Here is a 27749-nt window from a genome sequence, read left to right as displayed (position 1 = left end):
AAACTCTGAGCATATCAAAACAATCCTGTCTTGGTTTGTGATTTGTTGTGGAGTTGACTGCTAAGAGCAGTTTTATTTGAATTTATATTACATATGTTCTCACTCTTTTAACTGTTTCTAGATAGGAAGAGACTGCTTATTAAGCTTTACTTTGATTCATATTTTGTTGTTTTACCTTTAGTTTCACTTTTGGTTGTGAGAAAGGGATAGGTTTTGGGCAAGCTGTAGCCACCACAAGGGGCCTAGACAGCTATAAATTTACACAGACTGCAGAGAGGAAAATTCTGAGCATATCAAAATAATCCTGTCTTGGTTTGTGATTTGTTGTGGAGTTGACTGGTAAGAGCAGTTTTATTTGAATTTATATTGCATTTGTTATCACTATTTTTATCTGTTTGTTGGAAGAGACTGCTTATTACCAATCTTTACTTTGATCCCTATTTTATTGTTTTACCTTTAGTTTCACTTTTAGTTCTGAGAAAGGGATATGTTTTGGACAGGCAAGCTCTAGTCACCACAAGGGGCCTAGACAGCTATAAATTTACACAGACTGCAGAGAGGAAAATTCTGAGCATATCAAAACAATCCTGTTTTGGTTTGTAATTTGTTGTGGAGTTGACTGGGAAGAGCAGTTTTATTTGAATTTATATTGCATTTGTTATCCCTATATTTAACTGTAAGTAGGAAGAGACTGCTTATTACCAAGGTTTACTTTAATTCATATTTCATTGTTTTACCTTTAGTTTCACTTTTGGTTGTGAGAAAGGGATTGGTTTTGGACAAGTAAGCTCTAGCCACCACAAGGGGCCTAGACAGCTATAAATGTACACAGACTGCAGACAGGGAAATTCTGAGCATATCAAAACAATCCTGTCTTAGTTTGTGATTTGTTGTGGAGTTGACTGGTAAGAGCAGTTTTATTGGAATTTATATTTCATTTGTTATCACTATTTTTAACTGTTTGTAGGTGGGAAGAGACTGCTTCTTAACAAGCTTTACTTTGATTCATAATTTGTTGTTTTACCTTTAGTTTCCCTTTTGTTTGTGAGAAAGGGATAGGTTTTGAACAGGCACCACAAGGGGCCTAGACAGCTATAAATTTACACAAGCCTCAGAGGAAAATTCTGAGCATATCAAAACAATGCTGTCTCTGTTTGTGCTTTGTTGTGGAGTTGACTTGTAAGAGCAGTTTTATTTGAATTTATATTGCATTTGTTATCACTATTTTTAACTATGTAGGTCGGAAGAGACTGCTTATTAACAAGCTTTACTTTGATTCATATTTTGTTTTACCATTAGTTTCACTGTTGGTTGTGAGAAAGGGATAGGTTTTGGACAGGTACCACAAGGGACCTACATAGCTATAAATGTACACAGATTGCAGAGAGGAAAATTCTGAGCATATCAAAACAATCCTTTCTTGGTTTGTGATTTGTTGTGGAGCTGACTGTTAAGTGCAGTTTTATTTGAATTTGTATTGCATTTATCACTATTTGTAGTTGTTTATAGGTAGGAAGAGACTGGTTATTAACATACTTTACTTTGATTCATATTTTGTTGTTTTACCTTTAGTTTCACTTTTGATTGTGAGAAAGGGATAGGTTTTGGACAGGCAAGCTCTAGCCACCATAAGGGGCCTAGACAGCTATAAATTTACACAGACTGCAGAGAGAAAAATTCTGAGCATATCAAAACAATCCTGTCTTGGTTTGTGATTTGTTGTGGAGTTGACTGGTAAGAGCAGTTTTATTTGAATTTATATAGCATTTGTTATCACTATTTTTCAACTGTAGGCAGGAAGAGACTGCTTAGTAACAAGCTTTACTTTGATTCATATTTTGTTGTTTTACCTTTAGTTTCACTTTTGATTGTGAGAAAGGGATAGGTTTTGGACAGGCAAGCTCTAGCCACTCTTAAAAGGAGGGGCGACGGTGAGCGATGTAAAATTACAACTTTTGTCAGGCTGGTAGAACTTGTATGGTTAGAAAAACGTTATTGTATATTATTATTTAGTTGGATATTGCTTTTATAATTTTTGTCATAGAAGTTGATTTAAGTTCCTTTCAATTCTTTTCTACTGATTTTGTGTAATTTTTTTCCTTTGCGATATTTTATTCAATTAAAACTGAGTAAGGATTCCTTAAATGAGTATGCAATTAACAATTTGCTAATGTACAAGTATCTTGTACAGTGTAATAAATGCTAAGCATATTTAAAGGTAACAGCTGATAACACTGGTGATCTTTGTTCCTCTTGTTAAAAGTTGGATGATTTGCTTACCATTGTTAGAAGCAAATCTCAACTTAATGATGATTGCACTTGTGCAATTCACATGGCTTGGAGAACTGTTGTATCATATATTAATGACTGGACCGTTGAACTAAATAATGTTAGGCATAAGAACAAATAGAACATATTTAGGAAATGATGCATCTATTTTCTGCAAAGAACATTCAACTTATATGAAACATGATGAGGCCCCTGAGAACTATGGAATTGTGGATGCAAGTACTCAGCAATCTGAGGATCCGGTTTGTTTAGAAGGAAACAAAAGAAAGGAAAAAGTTCTCAAAAAATAACAAGGAAGAAAAATAAACTGACTAATGACTGTAAAGAAAAGAGAATACATAGTAAAAAGGATTCTGCTTTGTTATGTAACACACTGGTGACAGGGAATGAAGATGTCTGTCTATCAGAAAACCCCCAGTCTACAGAAAAAGGCATCACCTTTCCAATGGAAAATGTAGAAAAAATAGGCAAGGGGCAGGTGAAAAGGAAGAAATCAAAACTGAATGTGGAACAATTGAAGAACATTACTGTAAGAAAAAAGAGAAAGACAGATGTTGACTACATGGCTCAAGATGTGGATTTACAATGCCAGCTGGATGAGAATTTAATATGCAATTAAAACAGTGGAATTAATAAGACTAATAGTGATGAAGATCTATCCTTCATAACAATTGATAGAGCAGAAATGACTGTATTAGAAGCTGAAGATTCTTCAGAGATGGTCAGCAAAGATATTCTTGTAATTGGATATTCAGTTATTAGAGGAACTGATACTTATATTTGCAGAGATGATGATGAACATCAAGTAGTGTTATGCTTGCCAGGAGCAAAAATAGAAGATGTGAAACAAGCCTTGGAACGCCTAAATGTAAGGAAGTATGGATCTGTTTTTATGAATGTTGGTACAAATGATGTCACCAGCAAAGATTCTCTGACTGTTAATCGGGAACTGACAGCCCTACTAGATAGTATAGTGTGTACTTGTGTTGGGACATATTTTTCACAAATCCACTATAGAAAGGATAGTCAGGTCACTGTGAATGAAAAGATGTTTTGGATAAATACCTACATGGAAAAAAATGTCCTGTTTTAAAAAATGGAAATGTGTAGAGCATCCAAGCCTTCTTTTGGGCACACGTGTTCAGACAGAATGTGCATTTGTCTAGATCAGGGAGGAGAATTTTTGCAGCAGATATTTTGCAATATTTGACAACCACTAGCCAGGATTTTTGCCAGGTCAAAAATGTAACACTTCACAGATAGCAGCATTTGATGCATCTCTGATGGTTGTTAATGCTAGGAGCACTGATGTTTTTTTTATTAGAAAATTTGCTACGTTCCCACAAGATTGATATTATAGTTTGTAAAACATGGTTAAAGAACAATGACTGGAAACCAGTTCTGTCAGGGTATAAATGTTTTTACTGTAACAGACATTCTAACAAAAAAAATCAGGTGGGCTTGTTATGATACGGATTAAAGATAGTTATGAGATTTGTGATTATTACATGTTCAATGATAACACCAATACTATAGACTGTGTAACTGTGACAATAAAGACAACCCTGGAACATATAACAATTGTTGGAGTGCACAGACCACCAAAGTCAAGTGCAAATGACCTATAGGAATTCATACATTTCTTACATGAAACACAGGAGGAACGAATATTAGCTGGGGACTTAAATTTACCAGAAACAGACTGGAATAATATTGATTCAACAACGTTACTAAAGAAATTATTCACAGAGTATATTCAGAAACAACAAATGTTTCAGATTGTAAAAAAAGCCTACCATGGGACTGGAATATATTATATATTTGTGTTCCGAAAGAAATTACTGTAACTTCAAGTCAAGTTTTACCACCATTGATGTGCATTGATCATGGGGTCATAAAGGTTAATTTGTTGCTAGATAATTCTGCCAAACTGAAATCTAAGCCAATGCACAGAAGGTTAATTACAGATTATAGGGAAGCAAAACAGTTACTATATAAAACTAACTGGAGTGAGGTGTTCAGTGTAAAAACTGCAGATGGAATGTGAAAAGTTTTGAAAGAGAAATTGTCTGAGTGCAAAAAGTCAAAAAAGGTTTAACATCAGGATCTAGGCACGCAATATCAGGGGGGTATATTTCCATAAGAACAAGATACCTGATTAAGGTGAGAGACAAAAAAATATAAGAAATGGAAGAGAAGTTGAATTACAACTTTGAAAACTGAAATAAATGAGCTGGACAAACAGATTAAGCATAGTGTTAGGCAAGATCAAGACCATTTTGAAGAAAATGTATATAAAGATATTGAGCATAATAGGAAACCTTTTTTATAGATGCATAAGATGTGGACGGAGTAAAGATACACAAATTGATAAACTGTGTGCAGATTCTAAAATTAATTCTCAGACGCAACAGATTATAGATATATTTACAAAATCTTATGCAAAACAGTTTGGCTCCACAAAAAGGGTAGCAAGTTGCCCTAGTGACATCCAGGTAACCCCAGATACTGGAATCAAATTAGATTATATTGAAAAAGAACTGTGCAAACTGGATCCAAACAAAGTGCAGGAAGGAGACGGAATAAGTAACAATGACCTGAGAACACTTAAGCAAGAACTTACACTGTCATTACATCTATTATTCACTAGGTCATATAAATATGGGGAGATTACTCAAGATTGGAGGCATGCACTTATTAAACCTGCCTTTAAGGGAAAGGGGAGTAGGACAAACCCAGAATCATATAGACCCTTAAGTCTACTTTCATATTGTGGAAAAATAATGGAGAAGGTATTACTGGATAAGTTATTGTCAGAACTGGATAGGTTGGGACTTGAAACCATATATCAGCATGCATATGTTGAAAATAGATCTATTACTACATGTAACATGTTGTTCTATAACAATATAACAGCTATAAATGAAAAAATGTGATGTGATTTATATAGATTTAACTTCAGCATTTGACAGGGTCATGCACAAAACACTGATCAATAAATTAGTACAACTAGGTATTGATGTATTATTGATAAGATGGATAGCTGCATGGCTTACAGATAGGACATTGCAAGTATCACACACCAACTGGACAGGTGAATTTCTTGGTTACAGTCAAGGTGTGGCCCTTACTTGTTTAAATGATATCTTTCAGACCTTTTTCATCTGAGTGTTCTACAGTCTATATAATGACGACCTGAAATTGGGTAAACTGATTGCAAGTGTTGGTTCATGTGATTACAAGTGTTGCAGATAAGGCATGTCTGCAAAATAATTTGACTAAATTGACCATTTGGGCACAGGAGAATAATATGTTGATAAATACATCAAAAACTAAGCATATGAGATTTGGGAGACATAAACTGAAAGGTGAATATTTAATACAGCACAGAGTGACTGAAACTGTAGACTCATTTAAGGACCTGGGTATATGTGTAGATTCAGCTATGAGTTTTTCTAATCGTATCAACCAATTGGCTAATAGTTATAGTGCTATAGGTTGTATAAAAATATTTCTAAAGTCTAAGAAATCAAACATAATGAAGTCATTGTTTTAGTTACATTAGACCCAAACTTGAGTATGGAATAACAATATGGAAACCCTATCGGAAAACAAGCATGAATAAACTGGAAAGAATACAGTGGAACTATGCAAAGGGCATCCATTCATGTGAAAATGTAAGTTATTATGAAAGACTAAAATATCTGAACTTGTGCAGTGTCTCTTACAGATATTTAAGAAGAGATCTTATTCAGGTATATAGGGCATTTAGGGACAACTACCTCTGCGAATCTTTGGGGTTATCGAAAAGTGCTAGAGAATCATCAGATAACCTATGTAGAAGATTCTATAGGAATGAGAAGTGTATTAATTGGTTCTCTGACAGAGTAGCTGATGCTTGGAAAAGACTACCAAATTACATTAAAGCAAGTACTAGTTTAGATATTTTTAATAACAGCCTGGACATTTATTATGGGAACAAGCATTTTGGTATATTGGCAAGCTAGAAGGGCTTTAATGCCAGTGGTTGAAACATTTGTATGTATATATCCAGCAGCACACAGCTGACTTAGAACTGATGATCAAGTGAGTCTGACTAATTAATACAAAGTATTGTGAAGGCCCAGATGGGTGGTGATAGTGTGATCTCTGCCCAGTGCTCCAGAATATCATAATTAATAAGTAAATGGTGGGCATAACTCTGGTTCTTTCAATGCAGCCTGACTTATAGTGCTGCTCATACAAATTGTACACAATGTAGCTATAGGAAGGCATGTCAAAGCCCTTTGTAATTCATAAAGCATGGTACAAAGTTAAGTAATACATTGTGTGCAGTTTTATCCAGCTATGTAGCCCTAATACTCCATGTATAGTGTACAAATGCAAATGACTCCCTTCGCTCACCGTACATAAGTCAGACATAACAGTATCATGTACTAGCTTGGCCCCAACAGGGTAATTTCTGAGGCTTCAGCTGACGAGTTGGAATTTGTGTAATTTTTTGTTTTAGGGGTTTTTGATACTTTTTCTTGGTTTGTCATTATTGCATTATTGCTAACCAATATCAACACAAACATGGTCTGGACCTCCAAAAGGTGTCACTGAAAAAAAGTCTGGACAAAAATTCATGTCCAAGAAAGCAAAGGCTCTTGTCTCCTCAGCCATCATGATTTTGGAGATTAGGAGAGCATCTAAAGCATTATTTTATTCACTATTGCTACCAAAGTTAAAAATGGTTTGCTGAAAAACCTGTTAAATGTTTTCAGAAATTACTTGATAACCAGAACACTTAATGTAGCTGCTTCACACTCTGATGTTGGAATGTTTAGTTCAGCAGTTTCAAGAAGTTCTAGTTTTAGAACCTACTTTTTTCTTGCTCTTCTGAAATGACCTAGCGTTGGGCTTAAATGTATTTATTTAGTTCCATACATTTACTAGGCGTGTCCGATTGGGTTGCAAAAGACAAGTTTTCAGCAGAGGCCCAGGGAGAAAAGCTCCACAATATAAATCAAGCATCAAAATACAAATAAAGTTCATGCACAATACAAAATATGTACAGTAGGGAGAAGATAAAGTTCCATATAGTCATGGTGCTGCGGTAGCGTTGTCACCTCACAGTAAGACGTCCTGTTCGATTCTCAGCTAGAGAGTCTTCTGTGTGGAGACATGCATGAATGGGCGTACCTTCATTGAAGGTTGTGTGTCAGGGCTGGCAACTCGACATGTAAAAATCTACTGCCAATCATTAGCAGACCGGAGTTCCGCTGTGGCGACCCCTAACCAGGAAAAGCAAAAAGACACACACAACAACAACATAGTCGAAAAAAAAGAATAACATTTGGTGAAAAAATTGTTTTGGTACATAGTTTTATACTTTTGCACAATGATGTAAAGACAAATATAAGAAAAAATTAAAAAAAATAAAAGTATAAAGTCTGTGCATCATCAGTAGGGAGAAACAATGTTACAAAATATACCAAATGGCAGAGCATGGAATAGTAGAGGTATTAGAAGAAAATGGGAGGGTGGAAAGTAGCATTAAAAATAGAAAAGGAAAGTAAATAAAGAGGAATGGTAGTAAGATGTAGGAGTAGGGATGGAGATAAAGGTAACGCAGGGGCTGTAGTTAGCCTGGCTTGTAACAAGAGCAGTCAGGTCTTGAATAGATGTTCCTTGAGTAGGAGTTTGAATTTGGCAGACTGTTTTGTGCGGAGTATGCTCTGAGGCATGTTTTTCCAGGCCGTGGAAATGCTACTAGAGTATAAGGACTCACCATGACTATTGCTGGCTTTGGTGAATTTCAGCAGAAGTTTGTTGGAGGATCTAAGTTGTCTGTTATTGGAGTATGGTTGAATAAAGTTGCTTACAGATGGGCAGTTATCAGGGTAGTGCTGGGTGGTATGGGCTATAGTCGGTGGAATAATAGAATTTTAGTTAGCTTCAGCCAGTTTAGTTGGCGTAGGGATATACAATGATGAGTTCTGGAGGGGTGGTTGAAGGGAAATCTGTCTATCTTATTGTATAAGGATTTAAGTTTGTTTAGATCACACTTTTTTAAGTTAGTGAATATGGGAGCAGCTTATGAGTGTTTAGAGTAGGTGAATCTTTTCAGTTGAATGTCTGGTAGAGTTTATTAGGAAGGGCTTAATTCTGTATAGAGAACCTAACTTAAAATGGGCCTTTTTAATAATTAATAATGATTGTTAAATATAAGATCTTTATCTATCGTGACTCCTAGGAGCTTGGCGTGGTTTGTTGGTTAAATTATGGTGTTAGTGGAGTAGATAGTAAAGAGCTTTGGGAGATTGTTTTGTTATTAGAGAAGATCATGAGTTTTGTTTTGTTGGGGTTGAGAATGAGTTGGGAGTTAGAAAGATATTTTTCAATGTCCAGGAAGGATTTTTGGGTTCTGTGAAGGATGCCCCATATAGGGAGGGAGCAGAATAAATGAGGGAGGGGTCATCAGTATATTGGATAATGGTTGCATGTTGAATGGCAGTGCAGAGCTTGTTAATGAAAATAATGAAAATAAGGGGACCTAGTATAGACCCTTGGGTTACACCCATAGAGACAGGCAATTGTGGTGAGAATACATTTAGCCACTTAGTGGCCTGGTGATAGTCAATTAAGTAGCTGATAAACCACTGTAGGGAGGAGTAGAAGAGGTTGAGTGAGGCTAGCTCTTCAATAAGTTTTTGATGTGAGACTACTGAAGGCTTTTGATAAGTCAAGAAAGACAGCAGAGGTGTGTAGACTGTTGTTTCTGTGTTGATTGACTGTACTGAGGAAATTGAGTAATGCTGTAGCTGTACTATGTTTAGGTTGAAAGCCATGTTGAGTTGAGGATAGGAGGTTGTTTCTGAGAAGATGGTCTAGGAGCTGGGTCTGAACACATATTTCTAGGATTTTGGCTAAGGGTGAGAGGATGGCAATTGGTCTGTAATTTGAGAAATCGGTGGAATTGCCACCTTTGTGTAGGGGTGTTATTGAAAAATGTATTTTAATTTGCGCACTTCTTCTTTATTGTGCTGGATCCAAAGTCTTCTTAAGACACACAGTCTTGCTATGCTATTTACTGGTGAATCAGAGACAGAGAGCTTTGCATGACTCCAGCTGTAGTCTGTTTAAACCACCAAGCCTTTTAAATTGCACACTGATAAAGAAATATATTTTGCAGCTATAAGCACAGTTACAGATAACTTATTTTATAATAAACCACACATTCTCTTTCTGTCAAATTGTAGCATATATTTACAAAGTTTTCCTTCATTACAGATATGAATGGTGACTTCTACAAAATACCTCTCTCTGTCCTTCTCTCTCATAACTGAATAACTACAGTTGTTATATAGAGTGCTAGTCACACACACAGATTTTGTTATTTCCTCTTGGTATCTTTTTCGGCATTCTGTGGGAAGTCACATAATGTCTGTTTTTAGACTTTTCTATTGTCCTGTCAGCAGTTCTGCTGATGTGAAAATGCACAAATGCACGCAATCAGAATAACAGAAGTATAAAAGGAAACATCTGTTCTGTTCCTATTGAAAAAACATCACATATTGCTGAGTTTAGATATTTGTTCTGCAAACACGAGAAAACCATGTGATACTTGCTTTCCGATATTGCTTTGTTAGGCTTTTCTGATGCTGTGAAGAGAAGCCTGTCTGTTATTCAAGCAAACTTTTTATTCTATGCTTTATCTTTCATATATTTATAGCAGAATTAATTTCAACCTTGTAGTCACAATTCACAAACTCTAACAGTTACATATGATATTTTCCAGAGTTTTGGTACATACTGTTTAGAGATGGACTGATTGATTAGGAGGGATATAGCGTAGACAATAATGTCTGCAGCAATTTTGAGGTATTTGTTAGGGACTTGTTTGGCAGCAGGAAATGAAGGTTTGAGTTTAGTTAGTAGTTTCTTTATTATGTTAGTCTGGACAGGGTTGAAGTGGAAGGCTAGTGGGTTCAGTTTATAATCTGCAGGGACTGAAATATGATTATTGGTATTGTTTTTAGCTAGGGATAGAATAGAGCAGATGAAGTGATTGTTAAATTGTGTGGAAATATTATCAGTAGAGTTTAAAGTGGATTAGAGTGGGATTACACTTTGACCTGGATTTAATAATTGGTTGATAGCTCCCTAAAAGTTTTTTGGTTATTTTGGTACTTCTGTTATAAAGTTGTATAGTATAGCTTTTTATCCTGTTCATACCTCTCAACTTCTTAGAGTAAGAAATCTGAACAAAGCCATAAAAAAGTGGTACAAATAGGGACAAATTTGAAATATTGCTCTTATAAACTTAGAAAGTTGATAGAACAAGTTTTGCATTAGCATAAATTTTCTGAAGGATATGAAGCCTGGAACACAAATGTCTGTCATTATTTTCTAACTTCAGTCTTTAATGATTTGCCACTAATTTGCTAGAAAGCCACAATTTTGTGAAAAATGGAGCAAAAATATAAGGCACAAATCTGGACATTCTGCGAAAATCTGTACAGTTGAAAGGTATGATCCTGTTTGATTTGTTTGTTGCTAAGTTACAAAGTTTGTGGTAGTTCTGCAGGGTATTTGGGTTTTTGGAGGCTTGGTAGAGATGCCAAGCGTTATCTCTGTTTAAGGAGTAATTTGGTCTCCGAGATAAGCCACTGAATGGATTTAGATCTTACATGGGTTTTCCTGTGAGGGGCTAGGTTGTTAAGAATAGTGAGAAAATATTGAACTACTGTCAGCAAGGCCAAGGTGAAGGTACTTTAAGGGGTACCAATCACAATGAAGTAGATGTGTTTTAAAAGTATCAGGGGAGAAGTTTATTTTGTTATGGATAAATCTGAAGAGCATCTGTTTAGGTGTGCATGAATGTTGTGTTAGCAGATCAGTGAGAAGGTGGTTACTATAACAGTTTAAGATTGAATTGGTGGCAGCCCAGTCTAGGATAGATAGTTTATTACTTTGTTTATCAAGTCTAGTGGGTTGTTGTATTAATTGAGAGAAGCATAGTAGGTTGATGAAGTTTGAGTGGATTTCGGATGAGCGTGTAAGCCAGTCCAAGTTCAAATCACCCATTATGACAGTTTCCTGATTAAATGTTGAACACCAGCTGATGAGATGTTCAATCTTTGTAGGATTGTTGTCATATGCCTATGCTTGTGGCTGATCAGCTACTCCTGAAATTAGTAAGACAAATCAGTAGCATAGTTAAGGATGGGCAAGTGGGGCAACTGCCCCGGGTGCAAAGTAATGGGGGGGGGCACAACTAACTGATCCTGATCTTTTGTTAATGTAAAACTAGCTTTTAAAAGCTGGTATTGTATTTTCAGTCAAACCTGAGCACTGAGCGCTCCCTGACTCATCTAAACTGTAGTTTAAAATAGTAATATTTTAAAAGTAAAATATTTTTTGTTTTAATTAAAACCAAGTGCCGCAGCGCTGTGTGCAGGCAGGGTATAAACTGTAGCAACTGTTTGCTGCATTTGGAGCAAGCAGTTGCTATAGTTTCAAAAGAAGATTTTTTTAACTAAAAAATGAAATGAGCACCATAGTGCTCCTTGCAGACAGGGTATAAACTATAACAACTGTTTGCTACATTTGTAGCAAGCAGTTTGCTACAGTTTAAAAAGTAGATTTTTTTTTTAAAACCAAAGCATAAGTGGTGTAGCGCTCTGTGCAATTTAAAAGAAATAAGGTGGTTTGGGGGCAGGATACAGAATTGTGACCTGAATGGTTGGGGGGGGGGGGGCTTTTGTGCATCTAGCCCACCTGTTTGGTATGCCAGTAAAAGGAACACACACACACATATATATATATATATATATATATATATATATTTTTTTTTTTTTTGCTCTTCACTGAAGAGTGGAGGGGGTGGGGCACTGGCTCATCAGGTGTAGTGTACTGGTTGAACCAGCTAAGCTTCAGTTCTAAGACAAGGACAGCTGTGGAAGAAGAATAGCAAAATTACTGACAAATGACACTAAGTGCAAACAATACATTTAATGGCAACTTCATTCATTGTTATTTCTTTGCACCTAATAAAATACTCCTTTTGCTAAGTTTATAATTACCTTAAGGCCTGTATCTGTCTGGTCTGCCAGTACAAATATCCTGCATTATTGTTGGACCCAGCAGTTTCATTCAAAATACAGTCAGAAACCAGTGTAAATACATTAATAAATCTGCTCTGCTTTGAATCTAGACAGACCAAAGGCATCAACATCTTTAAGCCAAAGCTCAAATCTGTCCTCCCAATGTTAATTCTAAACTCTGTGACTAATACTTGCACCCACTAACAGCAGCAAATATGATAAGTAGATTCATCCCACTTTCTGACCACTATACCCTCACTGCTTCTCTCTAAAGGATACTTAGTTCATTCCAATTGTCACTGTCCATCATAATCATTATCAACCACACTTTTCCCATTTTTTGCATGGGGTCAGGGTGTCATGTCAACTGCCACCATCTCTGTCGATTCAATGCCATTCTTCTATCTTCAGCATTCACACCTGACTGTTGAAAGTCTTCTGTCACACAATCCATCCACCTCTTTGCTGGACACCCTTGTTTCCTCTTGCCTTCTTCCTGTGTGTCCCAAATCATTTTCACCAGATTGGCTTCTGTTTTTCTGAACATGGACCTAAACCAGTGTAATCTGGTCTCTTTGAACATGTTTACAAGTGTAGCTATTTTGGCTTCTGCTCTGATGTCCTCATTTCTTCATCTGTCCCACAGTATGCATCCTACCACCCATGTCAGGGACATTGTCTCCATCACATCTAGCTTGCTCAGCTTCTCTCCCTTTACTGCTTAGGTTTCTGTACCATACAGTGGTCTGCTCAGGCTACTGCTTTGCACATCTTACATTTTAGCTTCTTTGGTATTTTTCTGTCATACACTGCCCCTGACGATCTGTGCAAGTTGGCTTCACCCACTCTGATTCTAGATTTGACCTCCTCATTCAGCCTTTCCTTCTCCTCAACCACCCCCAAATACATGAATCTGTTAACCTGTTCCACTTTCTAGCTTAATTATCCGTTTCTTCTGATTTCCCCCACTTGCTTCTATTACAACTGTCTTATCTGTACTCAGTTTCATCCAGTATGCCTTTGGTTTTGTATCCCATTCCTCTATTCTTTGCTGAAGTTCTTGCTCAGATTCTGCATGTAATGCCACATTATCTGCATACAACTACTTTGTTGTACTGTCTCCTCCGACCTATTTGCTAATGTAGTCCATCGCCAATATGAATAGCATTGAACTTAGAACTACAGCCACTCACACTGGGAACCCCTGTCTGAGACCAAACACTGTTTATACTTGAGTCATTTGGTCTTTGTATATAACCTGAACTAATTCTACCAGTCTTTCTGAGACTTAAAACTACTACAGGATTTCCCAAATTATCTTTCTTGGTACCTTGTCTTATACTTTATCCAAGTCTAGGAATGCCCAATTGTGCTCTTTCCTCATCTCTAGCTTCTTCTCAACTATTTGTCTCTCTGCATATATCAGGTCAGTTTTGCTGCATCCTGATCTGAATCCGAACTGCTCATCTCCCATCTTACTTTCTACTACTCTGCATATTCATTTATCAGTCACTATCTCCAGGAATATAATGCAGTGTAACAGGAGTTTGATATCTCTGTACTGCCCACAGCTGCAGATGTCCCCTTTGTTCTTGTACACTGGCAGGAGTATGCTTATTCTGCAGTCATCTGGGATATGCCTTTCTCTCCACACTGCTATGAGTACCCTCAGGAGCCATTTCTCCCCATCTCACTCAATATCTTTAACATATCTGCTGTGACCTCATCTGAGCCTGCTGCTTTCCCTAACTTTATTTCCTTAGTGCTGTTCTTACATCTTCTGTGGTGAGCTCATCCTATTCTCTCATCATAGACTGTATCTGGGGCAGTACAGCTTCTGTGGGGTTGTCATTCAGAAGTTGCGGGAAGTACTCCTTCCATCTGCTATTGATGTCCTGTGGACTGGTGAGTACATTGTTGCTGGCATGACTTATGAAGGGTGTCTGACTATTTTGTTTACTTTTCTGTTTTTGCCTTGCAATTTGATAGAGTTTCTATCTGCCATCTACCAAGTCATTTTCCATAATCCAGTAAAGCACCTCTCATGTCTTGTTTTTCCCTTTTGCAATTCCTCTTTTAGCCTGTTTGTCCATCTTTTCTATCTCCCACTTTTTTCCTGTACTCCTTTCTTTTGATGACTTCCTGGATTTCTGCATTCCACCATCAGCTTTCCTTATGTACTTTATTCCCATACTTGGCTTGTCTGCTTATCTGTTCTTAGTCCCCACACATGCATTTTTGGCACTGCCATTCTTCTTCATCCTCAACTTTCAGGTCTTCAGCCTAGTCTCTGTCAACCTTACAATCCTTTCTCTCCACTTTTTGCAGCTAATTGTTGCAACCAGTAGTTTATGCTGTGGCTGACTGTTTCAGTGGGGATGGCTTTGAAATCACTGATTCTATCCTAGTGCCCTTTCCTTACTAGGATGAAGTCTACCTGAATTGCATGTTGGCTACTCTTGTTTGATCTCACTTGTGACTGTCTCTTACTGAGCCATGCACTGGTCACCATCAAGCCATTTGCCAGAAAGAAGTCTAGAATGGTCTCTCCTTCTTTATTCCCGTTGCCCCATCCAAATGGACCGAGGCAGTCCTCATCCTGTTTTGTCTGTTCCAATATGTACATCCAGGTTACCCATTATCAACATCAATTCATGTTATCCTGCTTTATCTAGTATGTCCTGCAACTGCCATCTGAATGCACACCTTTCTTCACTATCGCAACCCTGCTGTGGGGAACATGCTGATATTATAAATAGTGCCCTATCCTTACAAAGGAGTTTCCCATGAGTCTATCACTAATTCTAATGACATCCCTCATCCCTCACTTCTTCTGAAGACTCTCCCTCAACACAATTTTCACACCATTTCTGGTCTGTATTCCTCCCAAGTAGTAGACTCTGGATCCTAAGAAAAGTGACTTTGCTGCATTGCCCTTCAATCTTGTCTCCTAGATACACAGGATGTGCAGCCTCCTCCCTACCATCATGTCATCTACTTCCAAGCTGCATCCCATCAGTGAACCTATGCAGAGTGTAATGGTCTTTTGTTCGTATTTGTCAGGTTGATTGGTTTTATGTCCAGCTTTCACTCAACAGCACTATCCCAGGTAACCCAAGCCGGACAAGTGGACACCATCCACATGTACATATAAATTAATATGCCTTCGATACTGCCTCTCATTAACTCACTGGCTAGAAATTAAAATTAGCAGTTATACATTGAGATCCTAAGGACAAGGTGTCCTTTCACAAAAACGCCATATTTTGTAATAACAGTAAGAGGATATTTAGCAACATTTCCCAAATACGTCTTGCCTGCTACTCCAATAGATTAGCATTGAACAAAATTCATATTCTGTTCCATTTTCCCCCAGCGCTTCATGAATATCACTGAATGTTGCAATCTAATATTGTCTTGTGTATGTTAAATGACCAGTTATACATCATGGTTCCTCTTTTACTTGTTCACTTGTATAGAAAGTACAGTCTATTGCAAACTGTCATTTTCTTCTACATAACCATAATATAGAAGTACAATGCTGCAATCTTCTTTGTTGAGACTCTACATTCTTGCAGCCTTATGTAGTAGTGTTACTTATGCCTTTGTACACAGGTCATAGAAAAGGGTATACACACCAGTCTGCTAATGCACTTAATTAGTTAAAAATAAATAAAACCTGTCAGATGCACAGGATAAGTAGCACAATGCAATACAAAGTTCATGCCTCAACATGCATACCTCTAACCCTCCAGAGGAATCTTGAAACAGTAAGGTAATTGTCCCATAGTCAGAATGCTCTCCACACCGTGTCTGGCCCTTCTTCACTGTAGATTTGTCAATGGGTGGATAATACAAAGATCTGAGAGTGGTCATATTTTTATTTGCTGTAAAAATAAAATAGCTTGTTAACGTTTCATGTTAAGGTCATAAGTTAGATAAAGTGTTCAAGCCTTAAAGCTTTCAAGAAACACAATCTCAGTAATTGTTGGATCAAACAACATAGCCCCAGGTCAATCATTCAAAGATGCCTTAAATTTTACTAGACTATTCACACTTCTGATATATTCAAGTCATTTATTCCATAACAGTACCATCATGTGTATTAAATAAAAACATCATACTTTTTATTACATAACTATAAATAAAACTTTAAATTATAATGTTTATATATCTTTGGATTATTATATACTTCCAAACCCAGTAAAGACTTAAGAAAAGTGTCAATAAACACCTTGTATGCAAATAAAAGTTGACCCCTTATATATCTATAATGGAGGATATAAATAACTGCTGAAATGCATCTCTCCTTATAGCATAAATGCTTTAATATCTGATATTCTTTTTGTAAATTTACATCACACAGATTCTATGCAATTAATTTGTTGAATATTAAGAACAGAGAACATGGTATTGTATTCCAAAATTGGTTTAATATGTACCTTAAACATAATTAGGTAAGATAGTAACCCCTCTCATTGTAAAGTTTTTGATAATTAAACCCATCTGTCTCAAGGCCTTAGTATAGATGGTTCTCACATGATTTTCAAAACAAAAAGAGGAATCAGTCAATACACCAAGATTCTTATATTCACTAATTTCCAATAAATCAAACAGTGACAATTTAATAGAGCTCCTTAATTTTTGTTTACCAAAATGCATAACATTACATTTTTACTCACTAAATGAGAGACCAGCTATGCTAGCCCACTTACCTAAGCATAGTAAATACTTATTAGCACTGGAGAAGACATCTTCATTATTAGCAAAAAAAAAAGCCAATTTTACAATTGTCAGCATATGTAATGTACTTAACCCACCAATGATCAGCATATGGAATAGAGGCAAAAACACTATTAAGCAGTAAAGGCCTGAGTACAAATACTTGAGGAACACCTGATCTCACCAGTGATGGATTTGTAAGCCAAAAATTAATCTACCTACATTAATATTGATGAACCTTATATTGTTCCAATGCCAAATCAGTATTATGGAATGATATTAAGTCAAAAACTTTAGTTAAATCCAAATCAATTACAAATGCACTAATTCCCCTTCTCTATAGCCCTATATATGTAATGATAAATGTTTGACAAATTAGTGAGTGTAGAACAGCCTTTCAAAAACATGTTGAAAAATAGCAAGCTATGCAAAATTATTTTCTTTAAGTATGATTTCACTAATATATCTCTCAAAGCATTTGCATAAAATTGGTGTTAGACTTATTGGACAATAATTTTGTAGTGCCATCTTATCTCCAGATTTAAAAATTGGAGTAACTAATGAATCCTTTCAAGAACATGATACATATCCATTACAAAGCATAGAATTAAATATCCTAGTTAATATAGTCACTAAATAATAATTTATATTAACCAACAAAATTCCAGGAAAACAATATGGTCATTTCAATGTATCAGATATAATTTTATTTAAGGCTCTTACAAAAATGTATTCAGTAATATTGGAACATTTTGTCATACAATTCTTTTTACCATGGATTGAGAAAAATCAGTCTTAATACCAAAACCAGTAAAATACTCATTAAATGTATTAGCTATCAATTCATGATCACTAATCATGGACCCATCTACAAAAATAGAATTACTATGATCTGTTTTATTCTTGAAGGAATTAATATACTTAATAATTTGCTGGTGTTTGATCATTTGCAAACAAATTTTCATATTTCATTTTTTTATTTCTTATACTTGGTGATAGTTCCTTACTTCTCAACCGTTTTTTTTTTTTTTTTTTATTAAACTTATTTAGAACTTTACAGCAAACAAAGGAAGCCCTCTATTTCATATTACACAATCTGTATACATTATAAGCCCATCATACTGGGAATTGATTTTTGAAATGTATTATTTTATAGCAAGTTGTCCCAGCTGCACTGTTATACAATAAATATTCTATATTATCATAACCCCCAACTAACTGACCCAGCCATCTCTACTCAGTCCAAAGATAGCAAATTATTCTTTAATTCATAATAACCAGTTAGACTGTAATTATGTTAGGTCCATACTCTCATTTACCCTTAGCAACTATTTCAAATGAGAAGGACAAATGATCAGATAATACTGGAAGAGGAGAAATCTGAATATTTTCAATAAAAATTAGATTATATGTACCTGACAAATTTAGAATATTACTACCTTGAGTCACTTCCAGTATTAATTTTGTAATATTATTATATTTGAAAATTTCAATAAATTTCAATAGCTTCTCTTTCACAATTATTTCCTTCTTCATTTACTTGCCAATCAGCACCAGGCTTCTATATTCAAAATTAATATTTAATATAGATAGATAATTTTAGTGAGTATCTAAATCCACTGTAGCATACAATAACAAAGTATCAGTGTTATAGGATCATGCAATATTTCATAAGCTTGGACTATTACACACTCCAACTCAGCAATAGTATTTGCTAGTTTACAATAAATTGACATTCTAACCCATAGTTATGCCTCTACCTCTCGTCTATTTGTAAGCACTGAAATTTGTTATAACCTGGTATTTGTAAGTCAGATGAATTTCATGTCTTGTTTTCACTAATAGAAATTAAGTCGTATCCCTTAAAAAGTACAATACATTTTAACTCACTTTGTTTCCCAAGCTTACAATCAAAACATTTTAAAGATCTACTAAATTTCCTGTTTTTGTTGCACAAATGGATCTGCTCATATGAGGCCCTTTCAATACAATTCCTAAACAAGTCTGACAATTAACGGATGAACTCCATCCCTTGAAAACCTTTTTAAATCATAGACAAAGATTTCTCAAATTTTTATTAATTTAATACTGCAGACCAAAGTTGTATTAACCAATTGTTAAATAATTTTGCCTTTGAGCACTGGTAATCAGACCAACACAAGCTAGGAAGGATTTTACATAAAGGAAACTCTTAATTTAAAGTTTCAAAATACTCAAAAAATATTAAGAATTACACTTAGATCTTATTTAATGGTGAATACCTTAAAATGATTTTGCAGGAGGGTACTAATGATTTATTATAGCTCAATGTAATCCTAGTTAACTTTGTTAACAAATCTAAATAACTTCAACCCTGGTAAAGAGAACATTGTAGTATACTATTTATTCAGTTATCATTTGGTTAACAATTTAATTTTATATGAGAGTACCCAATTACCAGAAGTTCAGAACAACATCCTTTTCTACTGTTATGTTACTGAAATAAAACCCAGACTTTTCACTGAGTTTACTAATATCTCTATTTTCACTTATTTTTTCCCTGCTAAAGCTATTCTTTTTAAGTTTTATTACACATGAGATCTCTTGCCATCCTTTATTCTGCCCATTAATATAATTGCTAATATTGTCAGAGCAATGGTTATATATACCACCAGCTGAAAAAGAAGAAAGATTTTCATCCATACTCTCTGTATTTAAAACAACCTCTTGTTTACTAGAATGAATCAAACATTGATATTTACTTTGGCTGAACTATTCTCAGCTTCAGTCTCGTGTAATAACTACTTAAAATTAGGGGACAGAGAACCCTCTAATGGTGTCTTCCTCTTACAGTTCAAGCTATACCCTTCAACCAATAAATCATCACTCAAATTATAAATGTCTCTTTGATCTAAGTTTCTGTTCTTATATCTGATATCAGTTACATTAATGTCAAAGAAAAAATTTCACCAGTAAATGAAATTGTACTGTCATCATTTACCAACACACAGTTAATTTTATATTTTGAAACATTAGAACAATCAGATTTATTGGTACAACAACTCTTTACTCTCTTTATTATGGCATGTACTAACCCGCACATATCCCTGAAAGAGAAGATATAACCAATGAGTTATCCATCAGGATGTTAGAATTGACTAAATCTTCTTTCCTAGTTTATTCACTTTATTCCTTATTAACAGATAAGACTGTCTCATTTCAAATAGCGCTTGATGAACTAAATGAAATGCATTATACTAAACTTGTCAATGTGGAAGATTTACTAACATTCTTCTTTTTCTTCACTCCATTAGCATTCTCAGCTTTATTTTTTCTCTTAACTGGGATTTTAACTGCTTTGAAAAGTAAACTTTTTTTTCCAGCTTGCTTTCTACCTTGATCCTTATAACGTTTGACTGATCAACCTTACCTCCCTCATTTCCATCCTTACTTTCTTAATATCTTTACTTTTTATACCTAATTGTTCTAACTACCAATTTTTAACAATTTTAGAAACAGACCTTAGTCCTAGTCCATTATTGAGGTGTTCTACAGCCTGGATGCAGATGACCTGAAATTGGATAAACTGATCATATGTGTTACAGATAGGGCATGTCTGCAAAAGAACTTGACTAAATTAACCATCTGGGCACAGGAGAATATGTTGATAAATACACCAAATCTAAGCATATTAGATTTAGAAGACATAAATTGAAATGTGAATATTTAATACAGCACACAGTGACTGAAACTGTAGATTCATGTAAGGACCTGGGTACATGAGTAAATCCAGCTTTGTTTTCTAATCATATCAACTAATTGGTTAATGATAGTTATAGAACTATAGGTTGTATAAAAAGATTTATAAAATCTAGAAAATCAGAAATGATGAAGTCAGTGTTTGTTAATTACATTAGATCAAAACCTGAGTATGGAATAACAATATGGAAGCCTACAAGAAAACAAGTATAAGTAAACTGCAAAGAGTAGAGCAGAAATATAACCAAGGAATCCATGGATGTGAACATTTAAGCTATTACAAAAGACTAAAATATCTGAACTTGTACAATGTCTCATAAATATTTAAGAGGAGAGCTTATTCAGGTACATAGGGTATTTGGAGAGAACTACCTCTGGAAATGTTTAGGGTTATCAAAATGTAGTACAGAATCATCAGACAACCTATGTAGAAAATTCTATAGTAATGACAAGTGTAATACTTGGCTCTGTGAGAGAGCAGCTGATGTACTTTCAGTGCTGTACAGCTAAATAAAATAAAATCAAAGTTTCTTCACCTATTTTCTCACAAGGATAGCTAGAGGAGAGTTTACAGCACATCAAGCACCACCAAACAACAGAACGTAGTGTCTGCTGAACAGCAAAACAGTTATAGCTCAGCAGACAGCCCCAGACATGAAGACATGTCCCCTATTAAACAGCACATACTTTCAGTGCTGTACAACTAATAAAAATAACAAAATCAACATTTATTCACCTATATCCTTAAAAGGGCAACAAGGGAAGATTTTACAGCACAGCAAGAACCACCAAATAGTAGAATATTCATCTGTTATACTCAGCTGCTAAACGACACCATAACCGCCTTCATGGATAATACAGAGGAAGTACATATTGAACTAATTTACTTACTAATTTTCAGTTTTTACCAATTATTCCTTTAGAATTTTGGTAACTGAATTTTCAGTTAGACAGTTACTTAAGAGTCGTGGAATGACAATGGTGCAGAGTGATTCATTTATTTTATTTGTTTTACATTTGTTGACTGGGAAAGTCTGACTGGGTATATGCCCATTTTCAGCGGAGGCCCGGGGAGAAAAGCTCCATATATTCAGACATATGAGATTTACATAATATAAGAGTACAATCTAGCATATCAGATGAAAAAAGAAACAGTATTATTATAGTAAAGACACAGTTCAACAGGAGAAATGACCTATATGTCAGAGTATAATATCACAAGGAAGGCTCTATATATTCAGACAAGCAAAATTTCACATAATAGACCCGCGGTGGTGGTGCTGCGGTAGTGTTGTCGCCTCACAGTAAGACGTTGTCTGGTTCAATTCTCAGCTAGATCGTCTTCTGCATGGAGACATGCGTGAATGGGCGTACCTTCGTTGAAGGTTGTGCGTCAGGCCTGGCAAGCCGGTACATAAAAATCAACTGCCAATCATTAGCGGACCGGAGTTTTGCTGTGGCAACCCCTAACCGGGAAAATCCAAAAGACACAAAGACAATAATAGTATAATCTAGCATTTATAACAGAGCAAGAGTCCTAGGTAATGGGCCTTGCTCTACAACCATAGCATGCAAGCACTGTCCACTAAATGGATCTTGTTCTTCACTTGATTACCTGCATAGTTAATGTGCCTTATTCCTCAAGTGATCACCTGCATAGTTAATGTGCCTTGCTCTATAACTGATCTCTTGCATAGTTAATGCTGTGAGTATAAACCAAAAATAATGATCAGAATTCATATGAACAATAAAATGAAAAACATGCAGACGGCAGATTAGACTAAGCTACTGTACATATAAGGGACAGAGAGAGAATAGCAGACTCTGAAGAAGTATTCTTGTATCCCTTGAAGAAATACAGTTAAGAAATATATAGAATGTCTAAAAAAGAAAGGAAGCTGTAAAGACAAGTATACTTCACTAGTGCTACCTATGTAATTTTAACTACTTATGACATATGACACCTAGCCACCACGAGAGTTAAAGCAGGTATCTGTGTGTGTGTGTGTGTGTGTGTGTGTGTGTGTGTGTGTGTGTGTGTGTGTGTGTGTGTGTGTGTCTAAGGCTGGGATGGAAATTGGTAAATGCCTCCTTCCTCCTATCTCAGGTTAATTTATTCTGTGTCTCTTTAATATGACATCAGCTAAAGATCACAGTATTTCCATTTCTTCTTAAAGCTACCCCAATAAAATACATGAGCAAGACTTGCATGTACAATGTTTCAGTGAAGTACAAAGCTAGAGCTGTAAGACCTCTGAATGACATCTCTCAGATGCTGGTACTTAAACACCATACTCTCACTGTGGACAGTCACTTACTGTTTTTGCCTTTATGTTATACTTATATATAGTACAAGGCAAAGAAATGGATGAAGGCAAAATCATACCCACTATATACCTTGACCTGGTCAAAGCTTTTAACACGATCCCTCACTCATGCATAGTAGAAAAGCTAAATAAACTGGGAATAAACCTTGACCTGGCTCAGTAGTGTACACAGCTCTGACTATGACAACAGTTCCGTAATTAATTGCTAACTTACAATAGTTCCTAGACAGAGCTATACAGTTTTGTTTAGTTAAATATAATGTTACAGTTATTATATAGTGCCTAGATGTAGTTATACTGTTTTAGTTATACACTACGTTTAACTCTTCTCACTACTTGCACAGTCTCCCTGAATTGAAGCTGTCCTTTTTATTTATACTTCATGGGATATCTGAAAATTGTGATTAGATAATTTATGCAGTTTTTTGGTATATGCTACATACCTCTGCTTATATTGTTTGCCTAAACTGACGTTCTCCATTTTTGCAGATTGTTCTCCTCTTACTCAACATTTAGCTGGTTTATGCTTTGTGATTGTGGATTGTGTGTGTACTGACTTTAATGAAGTAAGATTTAGATAACTGCATTCCTCCTTGCCTACCCCTGCATAGCCCTATATCCTACCTTTTTTATGTTGCTTTTCTCTCACTTTTTCTACTTTACTCTAACTCTCCCTCAACTTATCCTACATATATCAAGTCACATTCTTCCACTCCTCCATTGCTCATCACTCTTGCCTACCTCCACTCTCTCCTTCTACTCTACTTGCTCATCTTCTCTCTTTGTTTTATCACCTAACTTGTATGTTTTTACTCTCTTCTCCAGTACTGCACACCTGAAGGTCCCTCTCTGCACCTGGACTCTAAGAATTCACTCCTGCAAAACCTCTGCTGATTTTCCACCTCTGCTGATTTTCCAGGACATACCTACCTGCTAGTCTGGGCCATTCAAGGAATACAACTACTGTTCGGACCCCATTTATGTTCACATTTGAATGTATGTAGCCTTGTACTAGACTTATTAATCCAAGAATACCTATCTATGTTGGCTTGTTCTTCCGTGTGTGTGAATCAGCAGCCTACTGCAGTCCGGTACCACCCTCTCTCCCACCTGCATTCCCTAATTTCTAGTCAATTAACTCCAGGTAGCTTATTCTAAAAAGGACTTACTTAAATAGGCTCCCCTATCTTATTCCTTCTCTAGCTGCTATCCTTCCTTTCTACTCTAGGTGACAGTACTCATACTTCCTACAGTTTGTATCTTTTTTGAACCCTAATGTCTAACATTACCTCTATCTGCCTGTAACTACCCAATAGCCTCCTAAATCTCTTTCATACTCTCTGAATCCTAATGTAACCCTCCCCCCTAACCTTAACCAGCCAAGGGATAAAACTCCTCTATAATTGTCTTTTCCTTGTTCTTACATAAAGTAATACTTTATATAGTTTTTCTATCCAGTAACCTACTTACCTTCCTGTGAACAGCAGTGGCTGATACTTTTTCAGCTGGTCTCTCTCACTCTGTTGCTCTATCCCACTCCGTTCTCCCTTCGGGCTCACTCCGCTCCCCTACCGTGCCCCCAATTCTCACCTGCCCCCAATGCTCCTACATTTATTTCACTACTAGGTACACACCCATCCTATTCCACTCCAATCAGATAGATCTCATTATAAACTCACCCAACCCTTTTTATTGTGCATCACACCCACTAATTAACTAACCTACCTCCTCCCCTATTACTTAAGTCATACTACTACTCCTCACCTGTACCTTCAATCTACCTCTTACCTTCTTGCTCACCCCCCAATCATTAAAATGTATACAACATTCACCCCTTTACAACTTAAACTACTTATCAGCTTATTTCTATCTTCTCTTGTAACTACTTATCTCTCAACCTCCTATGAATACTCACCTTACTCTACTCTTCCATTTCCCTCTAAACACACCTCTACACCTATATCACCTCTCTCTCCTACCTTCTTAAATCTCACTACTCAACCCAACTACCTACTAGCCAAACACCACAGGCTAGCACACTTCAAGTTTAGCAACCAAAAATCTAGGAAACTAATTGACTGCTTCTACAAACTTCTCCAGCCCAAATATTTTAAACTCCTCCACTTACTCTTGGATGGAGATAGTCGTCTTAACCCTGGCCCACACCATGCTAATACTGATGCTTATAATAAACAAGATAAAGCTACTTCTTTATCACCTACCATACATACCAACTCTCTCTCTATTGCTCATATCAATATACAAAGTATCTGTAATAAAATTACTGAAGTCCATGCCCTTCTAGAAATCCATCAACTTGATATTTTATGTTTAACTGAAACATCGCTAAAGCCTACCATTAAAGACAATGAAATCACCCCACCCGGGTATAACATCATTAGACTTGACCGCACTGCCAAAAAGGGAGGAGGGGTAGCAATTCTCTATAAAGCACAATTCCAAATTAGTACTACAAATCTGATTTCTACCCTAGAAAATAATGTCGAAGTTATCAGCTCTAAGCTACAACTCAACCCTAGTAAATCTACAAACATCATTTGTGTATATCTTCCTCCAGGAAATAACATTAACACACTAGAAAGTATCCCCAGTTCACTCTCTACCAACCTCCCTCAAAAAACATTAATCCTAGGTGACTTTAACATTGATTGGAATTCCTGTAATAATACAAACCCCACCTCTCACATAAACCTATATGGCTTTACACAACTTATCAATTGTCCTACCAGAACTAATAAAACCAATCACAACGAAGCCACCTTAGACTGGATTCTTACTAATACTCCCCAACAAGCCTACCAGTCAGGCACCCTTCCAGATGATCTTAGCGACCACTCACTAACTTATGTCATTAGACATAAAACCAACCTAACTTTACCTACCACTTATAGAACACTACGTTCAAAAAAGAAATTTAACTCTGAACATTTTCAAGCTGAATTAATACAATGTAATTGGTCCCCACTAAAATATCTCCCACTTAATGAAGCAGAAGAATACTTCAGTTCTACATTCTTATCTATCCTGGATCATCATGCCCCAAGTCGTACTATTAGAACCAAAGCTAAGGCAGCACCCTGGTTGACCAATAATACTAGGCAAAAAATCATTCTCAGAAACAAATCTTGGGCTAAATGGCATGCCACTAAGAATCTAACTGATCGCCAGAACTTCAGAGAACTTAGAAACAGTACAAAAAAGCCATCCTAACAGACAAAATAAACTATTACCTTCAATTACAACAAACCTCCAAAAAGCAACCTAAAAAATTCTGGGCCAGTATTAATAATCTTTTATCCCCAGGCCAGTCTATTACACCTAACCCTCAGGACTCTAACCCAGAGAATCCCACACAGATGGCCAATGACTTTAATTCTTTCTTCACTAATACTATCCAAACTCTTGCTAGTCACCTATCTCCAGACACCTCAAAGCTACTCTCACCTACTTTAAATCCACCTCCCTTCACTTACAACCTGTTTCTACCTCCTTTATCTTATCACTGCTCCAAAAATTAAAACCTACCACCCCTCTGCAGATAAACTTCCTGCAGAATTCTTGAAAATAGGAGCCAAAGCTATTGCCTATCCCATTTCTATTCTGATAAATAGGTCTATAAATGAAGGAATATTCCCCTCTATCTGGAAGTTATCTCACATCATCCCTCTACACAAAGGGGGGAAACTCTAATGATTACTCAAACTTTCGCCCCATAGCACTTCTATCACCTATAGCTAAGATCATGGAAAAATGTATCCATAAACAACTACTTAACCACCTTCTCCATAACAACCTACTTGCTAACTGTTAGAATGGATTTAGACCTTCCCACAGTACCACCACTACTTTACTCTCCTTTACAAACTCTATCAACTACAACCGCAACAACAATTGTCAATCATCTTCAGTCTTCATTGACTTATCTAAAGCTTTCAACATGGTTAACCACAAACTTCTTCTGCACTTACTAAAATCTCTCTCACTTGATCCTCCTTCCTTAACTTGGTTTACATCTTACCTTGAAAACCGTCAGCAGGCAGTACTCTGGAAAAACTCACTATCTAATCTCTTTCCTATCTCTCTAGGTGTACCTCAAGGCTCTATCCTAGGCCCCCTTCTATTTTCTATCTTTATTAACGACCTCCAATCAGCTATCCCAAACACTACCTGCATACAATATGCAGATGATTCGACTATAATCTGTACTGCTACCTCTCAAACTGAACTCCAGTCTCTTACCCAAAAAGCTTTTACTTCTGTTGAACAGTAGTTCTTAGACCGTTGCCTACTCCTCAACCCTAAGAAAACCAAACTGTTATTGTTCTCACCTACCCGTAAATCTACCCCAATAAACTTCACTTTCACTTCCACTGATAGTGCTGTTATTTTTCCAGATTCAACTACAAAATTATTAGGGATAACTATTGACAATAATCTCAGCTTTGACGCTCATATCAACAATACATAAAAATTAGTTAATAAAAAAATAGGATACCTTTACAGAATCAAGCCCTTCCTTACACCCATAGCAAGGACCACATTAGCCAGATCTCACCTAATC

The 27749-nt window shown here is 36.1% G+C and overlaps 1 protein-coding gene across 1 annotated transcript in view; it reads right to left on the bottom strand.

Annotated features, from left to right (window-relative positions):
- The window catches only part of LOC122810862 (2-oxoglutarate-dependent dioxygenase htyE-like), a 165750-nt gene that overhangs the window by 25580 nt on the left and 112421 nt on the right, over window positions 1–27749 (bottom strand). The window contains exon 5 of the mRNA XM_044082414.1: window positions 16122–16267. Coding sequence (XP_043938349.1) covers window positions 16122–16267 — 146 coding nt within the window. The remainder of the gene's footprint in view (window positions 1–16121; window positions 16268–27749) is intronic.

This window comes from Protopterus annectens, chromosome 9.part0 (assembly GCF_019279795.1).
Source record: "Protopterus annectens isolate FY-2018-M chromosome 9.part0, PAN1.0, whole genome shotgun sequence".
NCBI lineage: Eukaryota > Metazoa > Chordata > Ceratodontiformes > Protopteridae > Protopterus > Protopterus annectens.
This window is presented reverse-complemented; position numbering and strand designations above follow the sequence as displayed.